Here is a 22,874-nt window from a genome sequence, read left to right on the forward strand (position 1 = left end):
CCTTTGGGAATTTTATATCGGGAGGAGGGGAAGATGTAAAGTAAACTAATCCGTACACTATCCTCGTTCATTGTATATATACACGGTGAATGGACAAACATGCTCTACTTTGTGCTTGACTGTTAAGATGACAGGAGGACAGGTGGGAAATTCATACGAGAAGGGAAGATGTTTGTTTTGGGGGATGATTCAACAAAAGACGTCCTTCCTTTGGCTCACAGCTTCCCTGAGCCCCTCCTGACTTGGCCTCCACATAAGTCAACAGGTTTAACAAGATATTTCTTTTCCTATGTGTGGATTAAGGGTCTTTCATCTTGGAATCTGACTTTAATAAAACAGATTATGCTGCGTTTGAAAGAACCATGGTTTTTTAGTGAACTTCAATGATTCTATTTTGAATAAACCATTTTGCTCGGAAGATTTTTAGACCATTCCAGAAGTCAGTCAAGTTTAGTCCTTTCAGGGGCATACACACATCTTCTGGATGGCGCGCTGGGGATAGCCTGGATGGGTCCACGCCTCCCTGGGCACACGGGACCTGGGCTGGGTTTTTATAGCCATAAAGTCAAATCACCACCTCCCCTCCTGGGTGCAATTTGAGGGGAGACACGCGTATACAAAGGCTGGCACAGTGGTTGGCAACACTGAGAGTCACGGCTGTTCCCCTCCTGGTAATGTGCCAGAGGGCATCACCACGGAGCATGGACATGGCCCAGGGGAAGGGGGGCGGTTCCTCAGACTCGAGCATTTATCAGAACCCCCAGTTGAAACCTAGATAGCCAGGGATGAAAATATTCTGGAATTAGTGGTGGCTGCACAAGTCACCAATGAAATTTAATAAACAATGAAATTTTCGATCAAAATAAAACCAAACCACACCAGGCCCCCACCCTCAGATTACATTTCTAGCAAGTTCTGCACTTGGAGAAGCCCGTTCTCACTGGACCACCCTGCTGAGGACCTACCATAGGGCGGGTGTGTTTTCAGGACAAGCACCCTCTTGTGTCACTTAGATACTTCCGTCAGCTTGGGAACACCGCTTCAATGAGTACGTTCATGTTCACAGTATCTTGCCAGGAGACACCTGATGCAGCCAGGTGCTGAGTAACTCAGCACTCAACTCCAAAGGAGCATCATAATTATATTAAATATATTGTTTAATCTCTTAATGCCTTACTAGTGATTTTCTGAATCACTGACAATGTAAAGTTCTATAATAACCTCCATGTAGTTTTCTCTTGACCCTCTTGATCCTTAGTTTTCAAGTGTCCGTAAGAGATGTTTAACTGAGACAGACCTGGACACAGATCCCAAATCCACTTACGTATCTGTAGGAAACACACTGACCTGCCCCAGCACCGTGCTTTGGAAAACCCACCTCGGAGCCAGTCTGGGAGGCTGGCCAGAGGACCAGACGAGAGCACCAGGGGCAGGGCGCCTGGCACAGTGCCCACCACGGCAGCCCGTGACACCTCTGCCATTCCAATTCTGATTCGTAGGGACAGGAGTCCCCTACGACAGAGTCCTGAATGGCTTGGAAGGGGCCTTACCCCCACACGCTGGGGCCGACAGTCAGTAGGTCTGTTTGCACGGCCAAGGACCTGGGGGTTTCTGGGCTTCTGCGCGGTTCTTCTCCCTCCGGCCTGCTCGACTTGTATCGACACCAGGAATGTCACAGAGGAACACAAAAGTGCCAAACACCGTGATTTTGTTTACTTTCCATTTTATTCACATTTCATGGATTATTACACTTCCTCAAAAACTAATACAAACTGAGATTACATTGTCTGACAATTCAAGTATTTTAGTTTTAGAAAACAATTTCCTATGTAAAATAGAAAGCAAACAACTTATCTGATTGCTAAGAAGTTTTACATCTGTAACGATCGCGTCTGCGTCAAGCAGAGTCCGTAGTCCTAACCATGATTGCCTCTGGCCAAGAACGTCCCGGTGCCGAGAGCGGGACTGGACGGGCTCCTCGCGGTCCCCTACCGGAACCGCAGGACACGCCAGTTTCTACTACAGATTCTCACTTCCAGAATGAGAATGATTACCCAAGGGTTTGGGAGCGAGCCATTCGGTTTGCAAAGCCTTCAAAATGCACTGTGCTTGCATTCTGACTTCAGACATCGAAGAACTGACTGATGCTCAGAAGCAGACATGTTTCACTCTTAAAATGAAACCAAAAAGGCTTTCTCAGTGAGAACTTGTTCTGCACTCGGATAGTAAGATGGGATTTTCTCCCTCTACCCCAGAACAGGTACATTCTTTTTGGCATGCAGCATATCAAAAATATGATTTAAACTGAAATTGTAAAACTATAATCCTTTTTAAGAAAATCGGTTCGTAAATGGTCAGACTTGTCCTTCCATGGAAAACAGAATCTAAAACTGCTTTAAAAACTGGACATTTTCCACCCTATAATTCTAAAAACGAAAAGACAGCACGATGCTCATTTTTGTGCTTCCTGGGGGGGAGCGCTCGAAAGGAGAAAGACACACGTGTTTGTAAAAGGCCACTGGGATGCTCGGTATTTGTCAAGATGGGACACAACTGATTCAGGATTAAAGGTTAAAAACACCTCCCCTCAGGCCACACAGATGACATACATACTCCAGAGATCCTCCAACTAAACACAAAAATTTCAGTCCACATTAAACATTTTAAACCCTAATTTCCAAGATTTTGTTAAAAATAAATCTAACTAGACCCGTAGGGTGGAATTTAGCAACTAATACAGTGGAGGCCGAGGGACCCCTTCCCCCAAGTACATACAAGTATTTAGGTTTTACAGGAAAATCCAGTCAGGCTCTTTTGTATCAATACATAATTAAGATGGAGACCAGCAGGTTCCTAAAGCAGAAGTGACATGGAGATAATCACATTGGGAGTTATGGCACACGCATCACATGTGTCCCTGTAATTGTCACTTTAACAGTGAGTCTTAGCAGCAACAAGTTGCTGGGAATGTCAAGAAAAGAGAAAGCCACACATACCCACTAATTAAAAAAAAAATTATGAACTATTTTTCCAGAGGGGTTGAGAGGTGCCCCAGTCCTGATGCATCTGGGCCACGTTTGGCAAACGTCCCACTGGCCACACAGAGGCTGCCCTTGCCCCCTCCCCCAAGTGTGGCACGTGCCCCCGACTGGTGCCCAGAGTGGCCTACCAGTTCCTGGGCCCAGAAACCGCGCTCTGCCTCTCCTCTCCTCCTCCTAGCAGCTGGATGAACCTTCCTCAAGGCCACGTGGGCCACGACCGCTGTAACAGTACCGACCACTGCTTACTAGTAATCACCTGTAACAAACATTCAAGAATATCCTCGATTCTAAAAAGAAAATGCAAAAGTAATTGCCACTCCCTCCCTAATTCTCCCAACGTGGGAGTCTGACCACAGCCCACAGGAGTGTACGCACACATCTCTCTGCATTTATCTTGAGTCACACTCCGGGCCAGATTCTCTCACCGGAAATCAGAAAACAGAAGTGCAAGAATCTCATGATAAATTGTTGGCCAACTACCACATCTCAAGCATTTGAGTTAACATATTGGATCATAAAGTCGTTCCCTGCCCCCTTATAAATCTCTAAAAATTCTAGTTTCTTTAAAAAAAAAAAAAGCAACAGTACTATTTACAATTACTTTGACTCTTTTCTAAGCCAGAAGACGACACTGCATACTGAAGACCAGAAGATACAAGTGCGAGCCCTAAGGCACGAACCCTGAGCCTTTAGACAAGATCATCTGGTACCAGCATTAAATGATTAATGAGGAATGAAAGTGGACATTTAAGCAGTAAAATCTGCATCTAATTCATGTGCCCAGAATTTTCAAAGAACCTGACAGCTACAGAGAAGTGACACGGGTCTTCCCACGTGTAACCACGGCTCCCTTCCAAACGGACAGACTGAGCATCTTACTCGTAAAAAAAGTAAGTGGAAACTTCAGGTATTAAATGTAGAATATACTTCTGTCTAAAGTTAAAGGCAACATCGACACGCACAATTTCAATTCCATTACCTTATTGCAGGTTTCCTGGCTAATTCACATGGCTCATGTGTCGTCCAAGCTCCTAGGACTTTTAGGGAATAAGCAGCTCTTAGATCCGTAGGGTAAGAGTTCATCGGGTACAAAGAGCTGAGTCATATTCTTCTTCCGTACTACGCTCTAACTCAGACTTCACTTTCATTTTTACAAGAGTTTGCTGTCCATGGTCTATGAACTAGAAGCTACCAAAGTTGTGCTTTGAAACCTCATTCCTGGCAAACCCCCCCTCTGGTCTCCTTGTCCGTAGGGGGACACAGAACTAACAGCACCTCATGAATCAAACTATGAAGCCAAACAACAAGCTACTAATTTCCTTTTAAAATGAACAAGCAGATCCTCCATCAGGTAAAGCAGCCCAAGGGCTCAACGGCCAGGATCTGCAAATAAAAAGCAAAAGCCTCTGCCGCTGAGGAGGACCATCTGGTGCTAGTGGTTCAGCTCTAAGAACACCACGAGAAAGCAAAGGAAAAATCCCTCTGTCACAGCATGGTAGCATGATTTGTTTGGAAAGAGCGCTGTTCTCCCCAGTCAGCCGAGCCCACCGGAGAGAAGGCACCCGGCGAGCTCCCTCCCGGCCCCAGGGACTGCTGGAAACCACGCCGGCAGCAGACCCAGAGACCCGGGGGTCGAGCAGCCTTGGGATGTCTAATCGATACCCTGATTTCAGCCTATTAAGAAATCACTTGTGGTCAGTTTAATAAATGAACATTAAAAATCTTCCAAAAAATTTCATTCAAACATATTTTACACATTAGACAGTTCTTAAGAAGGGAGAATACAGGTTCTTGACACTTAACATTTAAAGGTTTTATTGGCCATATTAATCTTCCTCACACAGTTTTCAGTTATCTCTAAGTTCTCAGAATGTCAAAGTAAGAAGAGAAGAAGAGCTGACTATGTCTAAGGGGCTGGGGGGGGGTCCTGTGGGCTGAGTGCGCTCAGGCATCCTTTTTCTCCAGTAAAATTTTGTGCAACTCGTCCGCATCCTCGCCCGTTTTTACCCGGATTAACATGGTGACTGGAGCGGCGGCATTCTTCTCATCGATGGGCGGATTTGGAACGCACACGATGAGGACGTTGTTCTTCCCTGTCCGGGTACATGGCATGTTGGGTGGAATCAGGACATTCAGCAGTATGTTGCCTGCATCCAAACAAAGGGGAAAGTACATGAGAATCACGCAAACCGCACGACAGGTCCACGACCGCAGCTTCATGTGCTCCACATGAAATCCAGAAACCTACGCTGAATGGACCCAGGACCAGAGCCATCAGCAGGGTGGTGAAGAGGGGGATGGGTGCCCTGCCGCACACTCCAGCACTATGTCCCTCAGAGAGGGCCGAGGCCTCACCCTGGAGCCACCGTCCTCTCCCCCCCTCCTGTGTGCTGTCGCAGCGGCCAGCCCTGTCTGAAGTGTCCGTTCTCGCAGTAAAGGAGGAACACATTAGCACGACCTGGAGCCTCACCAGGTCATTGGAACAAATGCAGAGTGGTTAGTGACAAAACCTCTCTGTTGCAGAGCCAGCACGGCTGACTGGGTAAGAGCGCCATCACGGTGACAGCATCACCCACGAGTCAAGCCCACAGGAAAGAAAAGAGCTGCCCAGAAGTTTCTGCAACCCTGCCAGCAGGGCCTAGCGTCACCCATCACTTCCTCTTCAACCCACCCTGGCCCCCAGCCCCAGCTCCTCCAGGCACCCCCACCCTGCTTCCAGTGGGTTGTTCTCAGGGTGAGGCTGGGGCAAAGGGGAGCCCGCAATGTGTTAATGGTCATTTCCTATACAAAGCAGATTCCTTTAAATGGTTAATTCCCCTTCTGTGTTTATTAAACCATCCAATTTACCTATAGCTTCCTAGTCACATTTCTAACACAAAGTAAAACAAAAACCATCCTGGTTACTTCTTTTAACACACCTACATTTTCTTACACACTGTTACGCTGGCGCTCAATTAAGTCTGTAAATAATCAGTAAATACAGGATGCATTTGATCTGAATGACTGCTATTCTATCCCCCAAAGCACATCAATATCTGAAAATCCCAATGACCAGAATCAGCAAGGGCTTTTACATACCACGTAGTTAGCGTTATCTTGCGCCACCTGAGAAACAAGATACCCACCTAAATTGGTGTCTGCCCGCACTAACAGTTGTGTCTTCTGATTCGCTGTAGGTTTTAAATGCAAAGTACCCACACCTTTCTCTTTAAATTCGTTGTCTTTCTTGTAAAAGAGTTTACACCTACGGAGAAAAAGAAGAGAGGCCATCAGATACTCAAGAGACAAGTTTTCTAAGAATCGCTGTTCACATTGAGAGAAAATCTTTGATTCAGACTGGGTCTGGGTACAAACCAGAAGAAGAAAGTCTGGTTAGATATTCTAGGACCCCTGCCCATTTCTCCCAACTTAAAAAAAAAAAAACAACACTTTCTGAAGCCACCTATTCTCAATTCAGTCACAACCACAGCTGAACACCCTAACCTTTCTGATGTGCCCCTTTGGCCCTGAGCTCAAGAGGCTGACCTGAACAAACACAGGACCCTCTGCCCTGTATCTCTCTTCCCCTTTTTCCTATTTATTTTTGAATTTTCTTTAGGACTCCTCCAATTTTTGATCTACCAAAATACTGAAAGTTTTGGAAAACTCTCATGGGCAAGGCCTGACAATAATATTATCAAAAATCTCCCCAGCTGTGTCGCGCATCCCCTTAGGTTGTTAATACACCAAATAAAACCACTGTCTGCTCCTTTAATTTATTCTAATTAGGAAAAAAATCTTAAGTCAGAGTCACTCCTTTATGTCACCTGCATAATTAAATTTAAAAAGCAAAAAGAGGGCAGCCCGTGTGGCTCAGCAGTTTACCACCACCACCTTTACCCCAGGGTGTGATCCTGGAGACCTGGGGTCCGGTCCCACATCGGGCTCCCTGCAGGGAGCCTGCTTTTCCCTCTGCCTGTCTCTGCCTCTCTCTCTGTGTGTGTCTCCCTCATGAATAAAATCTTAAAAAAACAAAACAAAACAAAGCAAAACAAAAAAACACCAAAGGAACTGTTGGATTCCTAGAAGTTCTCAGAATTACACTTAGGAATTCCATAGGCTATGGTGATTGTTATGAACACTGCTGACTCTGTCTGAAATTTCTGTATTTAGGAAAATACATTCAGGGAAGCTTCTAAAATGACACAATTGACTCTTTAAATACGTTTGTTAAAAAGTACTAATTTCATTTCAATGTGATGAGATAATTCAAAATTTCTCCTTAGCTTTCTTCTGAAAGCGACAGCTCTCATATAAGAACAAAAATAAACACAGAACCAAAACCACTCTCATCACGGGGTTGTGGGGGGGACAAAGGGCCTATCAGTACGCAGAACTTTTTGGCAGAGAAAACCCACAAAAGCCTAACAGACCTCCGGGAGGAAGATGATGCCTCTCGAGGAGGAGTAGTAAAAGTAAAAAAGCAAAGGTGAAGCCAATGACGAGGAGACTTTGTACAGGAAGGAGATGGGGTTGGATGGTCAAAGAAAAGCCTGTCTCTAAAGAACTGTAGAAGCCAAGAAAAAACAAAAATACTAGAAAAGAGTAGAAATGCCCAGCAGAAAACTTCTACAATCCGTTTGTTTTCAAATGAATGATCAAGATTTCTCCCTCAATCCTATCCCAAGAGCAGGCACAGGCCAATCCCCGGAGCCCCTGGGACAGGATGCTCAGCAATTTCTGTGGGGATGAGGTCGCCCTGGAAGCCACCTTCCCCATCTCTGAACACACGCTCACCACATAAGTCCCCAGGACTCTTACTCACTTTTTGGAGTAAAAAGCATCTTCTTCTTTTACTTCAGTAACTACTACTTTGGGTGGCTCATCATTCTCTTCTTCATCTCCGCCTTTTATAAAAACAACACTCAGTAAAATTCAAATCAAGATCTTTAAAATGCTAACAAAAGAAGTCATCCATCCCCCAACGCCTCAACCTAAATTTTCCCTGTAAGCAGGTACAGAAATTGAACACACACACGTCTAATGGGGGTGGGAGGAAGGGGGCTCACTGGATTTTAATTATTTTGTGAAAAAATCTAAATGACTTTTAATGGGAACATACTTCTCTCTCCTACATGTTAATTTGTAGAAAGCTCTAGAATAAAATATTGTCGATGCTCATGATTCAGTGCACAAATTTTAACAGAAAAATCAACACCCACATATACTCAAGATCTCCCACAGAAAATGAATATCTCAGGCTTCTAACACCTTTGTCCCCAAATTCTCACATGACCCTGGTGTGTATCATACTAAGGAATAATCAGTATCAGCAATGGCCAAACAAGAGGAAGACAATAAAACTGTTACTGGGGCAGGTTGTCAGAGAAACCAGCCCCAAGCGTGAGCAACCTCCCTCTTCGTGGCCCCACCTCGAGAGGCTCGGTACTGGGTGCCCTCCCTGACGGAGTCCCAGCCCCAGCCTGAGCCCCAGCCCCAGGGGAGATCCAAGACATTGATGCAAACTAGCCTCCAGAGAGACGGTCTCAGGACACACACTAGATCAAACAGCAAATCTCAGAAAAACAATTCTGGTGCTTGAACAGGCCAAAGTGAGGAGATTTAAATTCTAAGGCGGCAGTGGCGAGGCTCTCCAGGGCAGGCCGAGGCAGCGAGACTTTCACAAACTCACAAGTCTCTCTCGCGCGGGGAGCGGCCCGGCCACAAGACAAGCAGTGAGGGCATTACTGCCAGGCATCAGGCATCGCATGCGGCCCAAGCGTCCTCCCACATCCCTCCCATGGGCAGCTCTGCTGTTCCTGGGACCGCCCTAGGAGCAGGGCGACTCTTCATCGGTCTTATTTAGGGCAGAGGAATAAAAGGGGAGATCTTTATTCTAGGCTTTGTGCTGGAGGACCCTGGCCTGAGGATATGCTCGAAGGAGTGGAAGTTTCGCTCCCAGGAGAAAAACATGATATTCAGTGGCAAACAGGCAACCTCAGTTTTCTTTTGGCCTCAAGTATCAAAAAGGGAACACCTCCCGTGAGATGCACTTTTTAAACTTACAACTAAGCGTCTTTGTGCACAGTATTTGTTCACAACCACCATGGAAAGAGCAGAGACAAGAAGTAAGAACAGGGGTGAAGAGCCTGTGACTCAGGCCTGGTCTGGGGCACTGATGCCCCCCAAGGCAGACACTTATGGAAAGGTGGCTGTGGTCCAGACACATGGAGGGAAACCCCGTCCATTTGTTCCTCAGAGATGCACAAAGTCTACCTTTTTTATTCACAGTACAGTACTACTTTGCCATGAGACTTCACCTAGATTCAATCTCCCCAATACAAGACACGTCATGGACACTGATGACCACTTCTTTCAGTAAAACACAATTTTCAAACACTATTAACTCACTTAATGTTATGTGCAAAACCATGCATCTAATACTTTTCAAAGTCGCTGTGCCAGATACTGTTATATCCTTCATTTTTATTTTGATATTCTTAATCCTTACAGTAACCCTACAAAACAGGTCTTACTCTGTTTTACAAGAGGCAAATAACAGACTCAAAAGCAGGTGATCAACTTTGTCCGAGATCACATCCAGGAAACGTCGGAGTCACAGCATGAATCCAGATCCACCTGAATCACAAATCTATGTGTTCGTGCCGCTAAACACGAAACTCAGATCTGAAACAGACTTAGGAGGATACACTTTATTACCTTTGCATTCGCTACTGCCGCCTTCAGGTTGTACCTCCAATGTTTTCGTGGAAAATGGTGAAGACACGGATTTATTCTGGGTAAGATCTTTGCCAAATAAACTGGAGTTTCCAGAAGAAAACGAAAATCCAGTTAGTGGGCCAGAGTTTAAGGACCCCAAGACAGAACTATCAATCTTCTTGCCAAAGTTAAACGAGGCACTTGCTGCTCCTATGGAAAGGTCTGTCTTCTTTTCAGATGCGTCCTCTGCCTTGTTGCCAGGAAAGAGAAATGTTGACTCTTGCTGCAGTTTTGTTGACCCGAATAGGGAAGGAGACTGTGTTGCAAGTGGCATTTTGTTAGTTTCACTTTCAGAACTCCTGCCGCCACCGTGCTGCTGTTCGATTCCCGCTAGGTATTTCTCGTAGTCTTTAAAGATGGGCGTCAAGTCACACAGTGGGTTTGTGTTCACGTGCTTCACGATCCAGTCCCGAACAGAACAGTTCAAGGCAGCCAGCTGCTTGTGATAGGCATTGCGGGGGCAGGCTGCACTAGAGGTAAGGCCAGAGGAGGAGGGCTGCTGACTGTCACCATTAGTTTTGGGAGTTAAAATCTTTTTATCAACCAAGGAGGTAGGACCATTTGCAGCAATAGATCCTATAGGAAATTAAAGTTTGAAGAGTTTACTGAAAAGTTGATTGGATTTTATCAAACGGATTTTTATGCTGCTCTGTCTTCATATTTTCTTTTATGGTATCCTAGTTTTGTGATAGTTCAAGTAGGGTGCACATCTTATACTTAGGAACCGGTGATCACAAAAACCAAACTTTCTATAAGAACGTGGTCTATGATGTGCTTGCATTAACTTCTACAATTTTAAAATAATCTTTTCTTTGAAAAGGATGTCTGCTTACCCCAGAACTGTCACAATAGTTACCATAAAACTTAATCCCCAAGGCTGCAGGGATGAACATGTATTAACATAGTTAAAATCTTAACAGATCAGGGCAACCGGGTGGCTTAGTTGGTTAAGCATATTCCTTGGACTGAGGTTATGATATCAGAGTCCTGGGATTGAGCCCCTCAATGCCTCCCTGTTCAGCGGGGAGTGTGCTTCTCTGACCCTCCCCCCTCTCTTGCTCTCTTTCTCTCTTAATAAACTAAAAAAACAAACAAACAAAAAAACAAAAACAAAAAAACTTAACAAAGTGCTGGTTTAGTCATACTAAACATTCTGCCTCATTAAAACAAAACAGTAGACATCTAGAATAACTAGCTAAGTACAATCCTACTAGCCAGGATCACTTCTGCTAACTGAAGGATGTAGCCCAACATTCCGTTCTCTGTTGCTAATCCCAAGAGTTCTTGAGCAATTCTCTCAAAACAGCATCAGGCAGTCAATACATCCTGAGTGAAATAAATCTAGACTGGAGGACCCATAAGTTCCTAGTAGGCATGTGCCACACAAAGTCCTTGGGACACACAGGACGAATGAGAATATGGGAAGGCAGGTCTTTACTGAGGGTCCACTAAGAGCTTCCTCTTCTCCTCTGACCCCTTAGGTCAATTCTGAGGGTCATTCTCATTTCACAGTTGAAGCCTGGAGGCTCAGAGGCTAAGGGACTTTACCAGGGTCACAGAGCCAGTGACTGGCAGAGCTGAGGACAGAACCTGGGTCTATTTTGGCTTTAAAGCCTGTGCTGTACTCTCTCGACAAACAGCCAACATCTCTCTAATTTCCATCTCTTTCATTATTACCCTGTTTCTGCTCATGTAGTCCCAGGACCCAGGATAAAGTACGAGAAAACATCTCTGCAAAGTTATTTTTCAGAGTGTCTTTACACATATGTGACTGGAGTGGGGGAGCACCTACTCACCAAAGGCTGCCTTGCTCTCTGTTGCTGTCCTTGCACTGGAGAAGGGAGAGGCGCTAGTTATGCCGCTTCCATTAGACAGTCCTTCCAAAGGCTTTCCTCCAGCGCCATTACCAAATCCAGAAAACCCTCCTCCTCCAGAAGGTACAACCAATCCTTTAAAACCTTTAAAGGCCCCTCCACTATCAGACTGAAACACAAAGAAAGGACACACATTAGATGACTACATTTCATACTAAATAAGTGAGTGACAATACCATGTTGGCTGAGTAATACCCAGAACCCTCAGGCGACCATCATTGGAGGGAAACGAGCAGCATGTTGCAGAGACAGGACATGAGACCGACTTTACTCTTAATGATAGCTCTGCAATCCAAAGCTGCCTTCCTGAAACAGCCATGAAGGATAGTGATTTACAGCGAACTTGTTTTTAAAAATATATTTAAGATACAGAAGGTAAAAAAAGGTAATGAAATATATTTGTGCACACAGCCTCAGAACTATAACTAAAAACAAACTTTCTAAGACAAATAAATCCCAAATAAAACATTTCTGTGCACTACTCAAAGACCATTAGCCTAAGTAAGGAAGCTTATAGAAACGTCAAGTCAGGTTTAATGAAGGTATCTCACCCACTTTCCTATGACTTCCTAAAGCATTTCTGTAGCTGATGGCCTACGGTAACGTGAGCAGTTGACTCTCAAATCTAGACCTTCCCCTTGGTGGAGAAACCCAGAAGCAACATTTTACTCTCAATTTTCCTGCTACTTCCATAGCAAGGTCCTTCTAATAGACCCTTCCCACTGTTGCCAGTTTGTTCATATCTCCTGATGCTCTGGAAATAGCTAGTACTCCTTATAAGCTTCTAAACCTGTTCTCTGCCCTTGCAAACTCTCAGAGAAACGTTCCTCAGTTTACACTGCTCTGCTAGAGTTAACTTTCTTTTTTCATTCAAAAATTGTGGCCACACCTCAGTGGGCATGATCTGCTTCCCGGATTCAAGATGCAAGGGAGGCTCTAGGACATATTCTCAAAAACACATCATGGAATACATGCTTCCAAATTTCCAAGAGAGTGCACAAACCATAGGTTTTCACACAAATGAATTATAATCATGATCTTAAATGATTAGATCATGATGTAAAACATTTTCTCGGGGATCCCTGGGTGGCTCAGCGGTTTAGTGCCTGCCTCTGGCCCAGGGTGTGATCCTGGAGTCCCGGGATCAAGTCCCATATCTGGCTCCCTCATGGAGCCTGCTTCTCCCTCTGCCTGTGTCTCTGCCTCTCTCTCTGTGTCTCTCATGAATGGATAAATAAAATCTTTAAAAATAATAATAATAAAAAAAAAATAAAACATTTTCTGAATGGGTCGGTTAGCCTAATATTATTGCATAGTTTTCATACACCAAAAGTTTCAATCACATCCACAGGAACTTCGGATGGTTACTGACCATGGATACAATTGTGGCAATAAAATTAGGCCAAAAATGCAAAATCTTCATTTGTATGAATTTTAATGTGTATGATGAATATAGCTTAAGCCTGACACTCTAATTTGATTTTTGATGCCTCAATATCCCAAACACACCAAACTGATAGCTACCATTTTATAACAGTATTCCACGGACAAAGTGAAAAGCTGCAAGTGGCTCCTGAGAGCCTTTTATTCTGCATGGGATTTAAAAACCACAGGATATTTATAGTTATTTTAGAAATTGCTGACAGTAAATTGGCTCTAGAATCATCACAAAAAATTTAAGAACCACTGGTTTAAAAAAAAAAAAAAGGAATAGGAGTCATTTAGAAAAATGAGAGTAAAAGTGAACAAAGAGCTGTCCACTTGGGCTCCACGGAACTGACACGTTCCTGTGCCTGCCAGTCTCCCACACTTCTTTTTCTCCAGGGCACTCAGAGAAAAATAAGAACTATATACTCAATGTGTCTCTTCCATCATTAGGATGCAAGATCCACCAGGCATGGATATTTTACTTACTCCTGTTTTTACACACCACTGTATCTCCAGGACTTGGGAGATCTGTTGAGTGAATGCACAAATGCATGACAGGTGAACCTTGAACAACATGGGGGCCAGGTGCACCAACCTCCCTCCCTCATCAAATAACAACAAAAAAAATCCCACTTCTCAATGGACCCAGGAAATTCACACCCATGTTGTTCAATAGTCAACTGTGTATGGGAAAAGCCACATTTCAGCAAATGATGTTAACACTTATTACACGTGTTCTAAAAGTTATAGCTGAAATGACACGTGTATTTCAACTACCCATTTGCATTTCCTTTAACAGCCATGGGATGGGGTCCTCCAACCTGCTTCTCTTGGACCAAGTCTGGATTTGGTCTGTACGGTTTCTACTTCTTCAGTCATTCATCCAAGGCGGGGCCATCTGCACTTGAGGTGGCCTTCCTTGGGCTTCTCAGTCCACATCACGAGCTGCCACTCTCAGCTACCCCCTAGTTTCAACCTCCTGCATGGTGACAACTCCCAGAGCTACATCCTGCTGTCACCCCTCCTCCTGCTCCAAGCAACCACCCACACATGTGGTCGTCTTCTACAGAACTTCACTTGAGTGTACCCCAGTCCCTCAAAATACGTTTCCCCAAGTAAGCCAATCACTTCCCCCCTAATTAAGCTGTCCTTCCCTGATGCATCTTCACCAGGAGAGAGCCATCAAACTTCGCCAGGCTCAATACCTACATCTAACTTGTCAGCAGTTCTTCAAGAATGAAATCAGACCAGAGGAAACTTGGAATAAAAAAACTGAACAGCGGGCAGCCCCGGTGGCGCAGCGGTTTAGCGCCGCCTGCAGCCCAGGGTGTGATCTGGAGACCCTGGATCGAGTCCCACGTCGGGCTCTCTGCATGGAGAGCCTGCTTGTGTCTCTGCCTCTCTCTCTCTCTCTCTCTCTCTCTCCCTGCATCTCTATGAATAAATAGATAAAATCTTAAAACAAAACAAAACAAAAAACTGAACAGCTGCCACCCGGGATGCTCAAACCAGCTTCTCCAGCCTGACAACAGGTGTCTAGGCCACCAAGTCAGTACTCAGGTGTGTGCAATGTCTGTGAGGGCTGAGGACTGCACTGTGAGGAAGAGTTGTTAACTATGGAGTGGCCGGTGAATGTGGACCACACCATTTCAATTCAAGAGGCACAACTCATCTTTTACCCTTGTGAGCCTGGGAAGAAAACATTGTAACAGACTCTATTAGGAAAAAATCTACACGTGAAATGCTTCTGTTACAGATTAAGGACTCCCTGCCCACACCCAGGGAGCAGACCAGACTACCAAAACACCTTGCTTTCCTACTTCCTTACTCCACCCGCCACCCACTCTTCTTCACACTGTTTTCTCCTCTTATTGCCACTCAGCTTGAATTTGTATAGATCAATGGTTTATTTCTGCACCTGGTAAGGTGTGCATCTCATATTTAATTGTTTTCTATCTCCCATGGTCCATCTCAAGGATTTTCACAAGCGGAGTAAGCATTTTAAAAAGCATTTATCGATCTGACCGGTCCCAGGGGTAGAAATGCTCTGCAATCAGAAATCAAATTAGTGTTTAATACCAAAAGCAGTAAGAAAACACTCACTTCAAATCCAACATTTCTACGCTTTGCTTTCTTTATGGCTCTATTCTTCAAGACTTCCTCACTGGCCACTGAGAATGTTCCCACCTGCAGATGTACAAATTAAATAGCAGTAAGATGAGGCTCAAAAGAAGAAACACTGAACAAAAAAGTCTGACCAAACTTATATTCATGTCTGCTGGTTAATACTGGTAACAAATTATGGAGAGGGCACAGTTACAATAAAGTTCACGTCTGTTATCTATCTTGTGAATCCCAAAACTACTTAGGCGAATCAGAAATCTCCCAGATCAATACAAATCCAGCTTTGACTCACAATCCAGAGAGGAGTGATTCAAACACAGGAAAGTTTTGACAAGATTAAGACTGTCAGAAGTTTGGTAGAGGGGCACCTGGGGGCACTCAATCAGATGAGCCTCAGATTCTTGATTTCAGCTCAGGTCCTGTGTGATCTCAGGGTCCTGAGATCAAGCCCTGCGTTGGGTTTCCTGCTCAGTGTGGAGTCTGCCTGAGATTCTCTCCCTCTCCTTTTGACTCCCCCGACTCCCCATTTACTCTAAAAGTCAATAAACAAAATCTTTAAAAAAAATTTTGTAGAAAACTGTTCAGGACCAGTTCTTCAAATTTCAAATATATTCAAAAATATGAATAAAACTTAGAACAAAAATCCAATTTTAAGAAGCAAAATCTATTTCTCAAAAGCCAAAAGTTACCTTAAAGATCATGGACAGCTGGTAATAGAGCCAGTTCTGAAACCCAGATGCCCAAATCTAGGATCTTACAGTTTCCAAAAACAAATTTTATTTTTTATCACATATGCACATGATTTTTCAGAGGAACCTTGCCCATCTGTCCATCATCCCAAAGACCACTGGTGTACCCAGGACTCTTAAGTGACCCTGTTGGAAAGCTACTGCTTTTCCCAGTAGCTAAAAGTACTATGTCTACAATCAGGAATTTGCTAAAGATCTTTGACTTTATTTTAATCCTTCTTCTACCCTATAGAGCTGGCATAAAATACTTTCTATAAGAAGCTGTCTCTGTAGCTATTTCAGATAACGTTAAACTTAAAGAAGGGACTTACAGAAGGGACTCTCTGGCTACACTTGTCCTGAATTCAATGTAAGGTCCTTTCAGACTCATTAGAATTTATCTAAATGGAAGTCCTTTTCTTTCTGAAATATGTTAATGTCCAAGCAAATCATCATACGGTAATCTTGATTCTTACTAGATCCAGAATGTTAGCACTTTGCATAAGACCTGGAAAAAACAGCTACCAAAGAGCTGGTTAAAAAGCACCAAGTCAAAAAAAATAAAAATAAAAAAAATAAAAAAAAAATAAAAAAAATAAAAAGCACCAAGTCAGTTAGAAATGTTAAAAACCTTGTCAAAATATTAACATAGTTGTGATTTTGGTTTTCCTAAACATATTAATTTGCATATTTATAAAGGAAAAAAATGTTTCTACTACAAGATTGATTCAGAAAGGAAAATGGTTTAAGAATAAGCTTGGAAACACACTTTTGCAGATTTCTTCTTCTTCTTTTAACTTTGTGCTATTCTATTAACTTGAAAGGCTAACTTGGTTACAGATTTCTTTAGTGAACTGGCCAGGGAGCATCAAACTACTGATGAGGCACTACAAATGCAGCTGTGTTCTACTCTTTGTTAAGAAAAAAATTAAAATATTTCCTCAGGGAGGAATTTTTATTTTGTTAGGAAAGAAACTAGGTCAATCTAAATTCTATTCCAATTAATCTAAATGTTGGGGGGTTGGATGGGGGGCTCTCAGATCTGTGCAAACATGGAATAAGACAGGCCTCCAAGAGGCATTAGAGTATGGGAAAAGACCTTAATCTGAAATCTCAAATTATGGATATGGCAGACTGAGATGGCACAGGGTGGTGTACCATTTCTCAAGTTTGGGCACTGGCGCCATGCTAAGTTCATGACTAGATCACTGATTCACTCTTCAGTCTTGGTTAAAACTATAGGTTTAGAATGCAGCAAGTACATGAAATTCAGAAAGGTGCTTCTACAAAGGAGAATATTTCAGGGATAGGCACTACTGAAAAAAGACACTCAAATGTAATTAATAAACTTCTATACTAAATACAGGTCATAAGAAACCAGACTATTTTCTATTCAGGCTGTTTTTTAAAAGACTTTTTAATTTTACTACAAAATCTTCCTGAGGAATCCCCAAAATGAATTTAAATTTAGAAGCGGCAGGAAATCATTCTCAGAGAAACATCTTACCTCTTCTGCTTCATCTTCTTGATCCCAATTCCTATCTGTCAATTCCTTCTCAGCAATTCTTTTGGCCATATTTTCAAATCTAAGTTAAAAGTAAAAAGAAGTGAAAAGTGCTTTTCTAGACCAAGATATAAGAATTTACAAAGAATATTTTTAAAAGATTTATATGATAGAGAAAGATGGTGTGAGCGAGCACAAGCAAGAATGGCAGAGGAGAGAGGGAAGGGGGGAGAGAGGAAGAGAGGGAAGAGAGGAGGGGAGGGAGGGAGGGAGGGAGAGAAAGAGACAGACAGAGAGAGAGAGAGAGAGAGAGAGAGAGAATATGAATGAGAATATCCAAAGCAGACTCTGTACTGAGTATGGAGCCTAATGCAGGGCTTGATGCCCTGAGGTCATGAAGTGAGAGGAAACCAAGAGTTGGACAGCTTAGCTGACTGTGCCACCCAGGCACCCCAAGAATTTACAAAAAAAATTTTAAAAATTCATTCTAGCATGAAATGAGATTTAAAAAAAAAAAAATTCCTGATACCAGGGGAAGTGCCTTAATGAGAACTTTACAACAGTGTTATTAGGCTCCCAGTGTTACATATACAATAAAGAATTATGGAAGTAGGCAATGCAGGTCTTCTAAGGAATTGGCACTCTTTCTGAACAATGCTAAACCAGCTCCATTTAAAAGAAGTTAAAATAAAACACTTTTAAAAATGTGAAATCTTAAGTACTGTATACGTAATCAACAAGTGCTAAATTTACTCTATGCAAATTACAATTATAGTCTTGCTACAGGCAAAACTTAAAATGCTCTTAAAGATGATCCAATAGGGATCCCTGGGTGGCGCAGCGGTTTGGCGCCTGCCTTTGGCCCAGGGCGCGATCCTGGAGACCCGGGATCAAATCCCACGTCGGGCTCCCGGTGCATGGAGCCTGCTTCTCCCTCTGCCTGTGTCTCTGCCTCTGCCTCTCTCTCTCTCTCTCTCTCTGTGTGTCTCTCATGAATAAATAAATAAAATATTTTTTTTAAAAAAAAGATGATCCAATAAAGAAGTTCATCCTTAGATAAGAATTTTAATAAGGCACTGGAAATACTTTCACAGCACAAGTACTCTGCTTTATTGAGGACGTAAATTTCCCAAGACTGAATATTTAATTACCCCAAATTGTATACTGCTAAGCTAGATCATGTGAAAGTTTAAAATGTAATATACATGTGTTAACACTGAAAACTTATAAAAGAATAAGCCATCAGCTTAACTCCTCTAAAGCCACCATGTCCCAGGGAAGAGGAGGAGACAGGGACCAACTGTACTCTCTGTAGATAGACGCACCTAACCAGAGAGGGTGCTAGTACCCAGCGCTTATAACTTGCAGTGTTTTCTGATCCTAACATATATTCTTTGCTCTAAACAGCAAAAATAGCACAACAACCAATAGAGAGCTCCACTGTAAGTGCTGTGCTGGCTTGTTCTCTAACTCACCAGCTGAATGGACTAAAAAACCCTCCATTTCCCACTTTGTCCTGGGCAAGTGGGAAGTTCATTCAGAGTTCCTGAAACCTGTGTAGACTCCTGATGGTCTTTTTTTTTTTTTTTTTTTTTTTTAAATTTTTTTATTTATTTATGATAGGCACACAGTGAGAGAGAGAGAGGCAGAGACACAGGCAGAGGGAGAAGCAGGCTCCATGCACCGGGAGCCCGACGTGGGATTCGATCCCGGGTCCCCAGGATCGCGCCCTGGGCCAAAGGCAGGCGCCAAACCGCTGCGCCACCCAGGGATCCCGACTCCTGATGGTCTTTACCCACTCTCTTGTCTCAACACCACAAACCACCAGAGTCAGTTCCTAGAATTTCATGATTACTAAGATACACTTTCACACACTATTTCCCTTTAGTATCTATGAAATAAAATTCAGACGTTGACATTCGAAAGTCCTTCAATATCTGACCTCCTGTACGCGTAACTACATTGGGCATTTTCAGCTTTTAATAATATCCTAATAATGTCTGAACTTTTCTATACAAGGATGTACATGGTTTTTTCCCTGATTATAAAATAAATGGCTTTCAAGTCCACGATGCTAACACAAAGTAGGAAGGATACTCAGCCATTATCTGCAAATCCCTCTTTTTAAGGTCTCCCCCTCAAATACCTGGTCAGATTTTGCCATTAATCTTGGTCATTCAGATACAAGCAAGCAAAACCCTTTCAGACCCATTTCCTTACTGAACTTCCACTGGTGAGAGGCCTGGTCTCTGCGCAGTCTTTCCCTAGTCAGTAACTAACACCTCCACCAGGGGGCAGAAGAGACGAGAAGTTGAAGGAGTCCTTTTTGCTAAGAGTTATTAAGGCAAAAAGGGGGTGGAGCTGAAAGTGCAAACTGTAATGAAACTGTCACATCTAGTCAGGCCCACAAGTGAAAGATAACCAGGGGAGTACAACCACCAAAACCAAACAGCTGCTCCCCCAGACTACTGGCCACCTAACCACAGGGCAGGGATCTCCCTTTTGCTTCCGGCTCTACTCCCATTGCCCCAAATCTGCGGCTCAGCTCACAGCAGGTGCTCCAGCAAGTGGCTGGTTGATCTGGGGCCCTACTTATTTTAGAGAATACTACAAGATGCCGGCATCTCGGTTTTGCCATTTTCTTGCTAAACCTCTGGCAAGTCATTTAAAACTGCTATGACTCACTTTCTTCACCTGTACAAGAGAAAGGCGTTGGGAAAATTAAGGAAGATAAATTGAAAACAGTTCAGAACACTGCCCGGAACAGAGGAAGGGCTTAATAAACATTGTTACAGACACAAGTTTTCTTAGAAGCAAAGGCTACAAAATACTACTTTTCCCCAATAATGTATGAAGCATAGGGTAGAAAAAGAGAATTATGAGCCAGGCTTTAAAAATATATTTTAGCGGGCAGCCCCAGTGGCGCCCCAGTGGCGCAGCGGTTTAGTGCCGCCTGCAGCCCGGGGTGTGATCCTGGAGACCCGGGATCAAGTCCCACATCGGGCTCCCTGCATGGAGCCTGCTTCTCCCTCTGCCTGTGTCTCTGCCTCTCTCTTCGCTCTCTCTGAATGAATAAATAAATAAATCTTTAAAAAATAAAATAAAATATATTTTAGCAAATCTGTATTCTGTTTCAAAGTAGGATGCTCCAGATAATATTTTTTATGCAAAAAGAGGAGGGGGAAAAATCTCTGGGACGTACTCAGAACAAGGCCCAGCACCAAAGAGTCTTCAGTTTTGGCTACAGTTAAACATTTAGGGGTGCCTGGCTAGCTGACTGGTGGAGCATGCAGCTCTCCACCTCGGGGTTGTGAGGTCCAGCCCCGCCGTGGGTGTCCAGATTACTTAAAAACCAAATTGTAAAAAAAAAAAAAAAAAAAAAAAAAAAAAGAATTGAAAAAAAAATTAAGGCTTGTGGTTAAAGAGGCACCAAATTTTAAAATGATTCGTAGGTATGAAGTACTGATAGGAAATTGAGAGTACTCGTAATTGGAGGAAACTATTATTTGTGCCTGATAGTGTTCCGTGGTCTCTGCCACCAGGTGCTGCCTCCACCTCGGGGTTGAACTTCAGACATCGGTTTACCCCGAGCCGAGAACAGGTGTGACCATACTTGACGGAGAGAGAAAAAGAGAAAGGGGGGGGGGCGGAGCCCGGAGACTGGAAGGCTGCGGAAGGCGAAGTCTCAAAACTGCTTAACGGGGCAGAGGACAGGGGTGACCGGCAGCCCGGGACTGCGGAGGGGAGCAAGGCCCCGGCGTAGGCAGCGGGCAGGGACGGGAGAACGCCGAGGGGAAGCCCCAGGGGGGACCCGACACGGCAGCCTGGGCCCCGCTCCGCACCACGGTCACCGCACCGGGCCGACCCCAACCCGGCCACGGCCCCAACCCGGCTCCCCCCGCCCGACCCCGGGTCCCTCCTCCCCAGGTCTCACTCCCCCCACCCAGACCCCAACTCCCCCTCCCAGGTCCCTCCTTCCCCAGGCCCCATCCCCAGTCGGGCCGCCTCCGCGGGCTTGGCCCCCGATCCAGCCCAGTTCCCTCCTCCTCGGTCCCTCCTCCCCAAGTCCCCCTCCCCCTCACCCTAGGTCCCTCCTCCCTGGGTCCCCACCCCACCCCAGGTCCCTCTTCCCCAAGTGCCCCCCTCCCCCCCCCCCACCCCAGGTCCCTCCTCCCCAGGTCCCTCCTCCCCAAGTCCCCCCTCCCCCCGACCCTAGGTCCCTCCTCCCCAGGTCCCCCCCTCAGGTCCCTCCTCCCTGGTCGCTCCTCCCTGGGTCCCCCCCTCAGGTCCCTCCTCCCCAAGTCCCCCTCCCCCTCACCCTAGGTCCCTCCTCCCCGGGTTCCTCCTCCCCAAGTCCCCCCTCCCCCCGACCCTAGGTCCCTCCTCCCCAGGTCCCCCCCACCCTAGGTCCTCCTCCCCAGGTCCCCCCCCCACCCTAGGTCCCTCCTCCCCGGTCCCTCCTCCCCAAGTCCCCCCTCCCCCCGACCCTAGGTCCCTCCTCCCCAGGTCCCCCCCACCCTAGGTCCCTCCACCCCAGGTCCCTCCTCCCCAAGTGCCCCCCTCCCCCGACCCCAGGTCCCTCCTCCCCAGGTCCCCCCCACCCCACCCCAGGTCCCTCCTCCCCGAGTGCCCCCCTGCCGGCCCCAGGTCCCTCCTCCCCAGGTCCCCCCCACCCCACCCCGATCCCTCCTCCCCAGGTCCTCCCCCCCACCCCAGGTCCCTCCTCCCCAGGCCCCCCCCACCCCACCCCAGGTCCCTCCTCCCCAAGTGCCCCCCTCCCCCGCCCCCAGGTCCCCCACCCCACCCCAGGTCCCTCCTCCCCAAGTGCCCCCCTCCCCCGACCCCAGGTCCCTCCTCCCCAGATCCCCCCCACCCCACCCTAGGTTCCTCCTCCCCGGGTCCCCACCCCACCCCAGGTCCCTCCTCCCCAAGTGCCCCCCTCCCCCGCCCCCAGGTCCCTCCCCCCCAGGTACCCCATCCGGAGCCGGGACCCGGCCTCCTCCGCGGGCTCGCCGCCCCCCGCCCCCCGCCCCCCGCTCACGCCGCCGCCGCCTCTCACCTGCCGGGCGCCCGCCGGGGGCCCTCTCCGGGTGCGGGCGCGGTGCAAGCCGGCTGCGGGACGACGAGCAGGTGCGGGCGCCGCTGCGGGACGACGAGCAGGTGCGGGCGCCGCTGCGGGACACGAGCAGGTGCGGGCGCCCGCGCGGGCCTCGGGGATGAGGCGGCCGCCGGCCGGGGTGAGCGCGCCTGGCCGCGCCGGGGTTCTCCGAGAGCTTGGTGGTCAGCAAGCCCCGGGCCGCAAGCACCATGTCCTCCAGGGGCCGCGCCTCTCCGTGCCCGGCGGCGGGGGAGGGCAGTCCGCTCAGCCAGAGGCCGCCGGAGGAGCCGCGGCCGGCGGGCTCCGGGCCGCCATCTT

General features: G+C 46.0%; 1 protein-coding gene across 1 annotated transcript; it reads right to left on the reverse strand.

Annotated features, from left to right (window-relative positions):
* Positions 1-1,712: 1,712 nt before the first annotated feature.
* NUP50 (nucleoporin 50) lies at positions 1,713-22,646 on the reverse strand. The gene is made up of 8 exons (XM_055329053.1): positions 22,518-22,646; positions 17,462-17,540; positions 15,206-15,289; positions 11,597-11,783; positions 9,741-10,376; positions 7,846-7,927; positions 6,167-6,285; positions 1,713-5,188 (listed from the first exon to the last, which is right to left on the reverse strand). Exons 2-8 carry the CDS (start codon positions 17,528-17,530, stop codon positions 4,986-4,988), a joined length of 1,380 nt encoding a protein of 459 aa, XP_055185028.1. The 5' UTR covers positions 17,531-17,540; positions 22,518-22,646; the 3' UTR covers positions 1,713-4,985.
* Between the last annotated feature and the right edge of the window lie 228 nt (positions 22,647-22,874).

This window comes from Nyctereutes procyonoides, unplaced genomic scaffold (genome assembly GCF_905146905.1).
Source record: "Nyctereutes procyonoides isolate TBG_1078 unplaced genomic scaffold, NYPRO_anot_genome, whole genome shotgun sequence".
Taxonomy (NCBI): domain Eukaryota; kingdom Metazoa; phylum Chordata; class Mammalia; order Carnivora; family Canidae; genus Nyctereutes; species Nyctereutes procyonoides.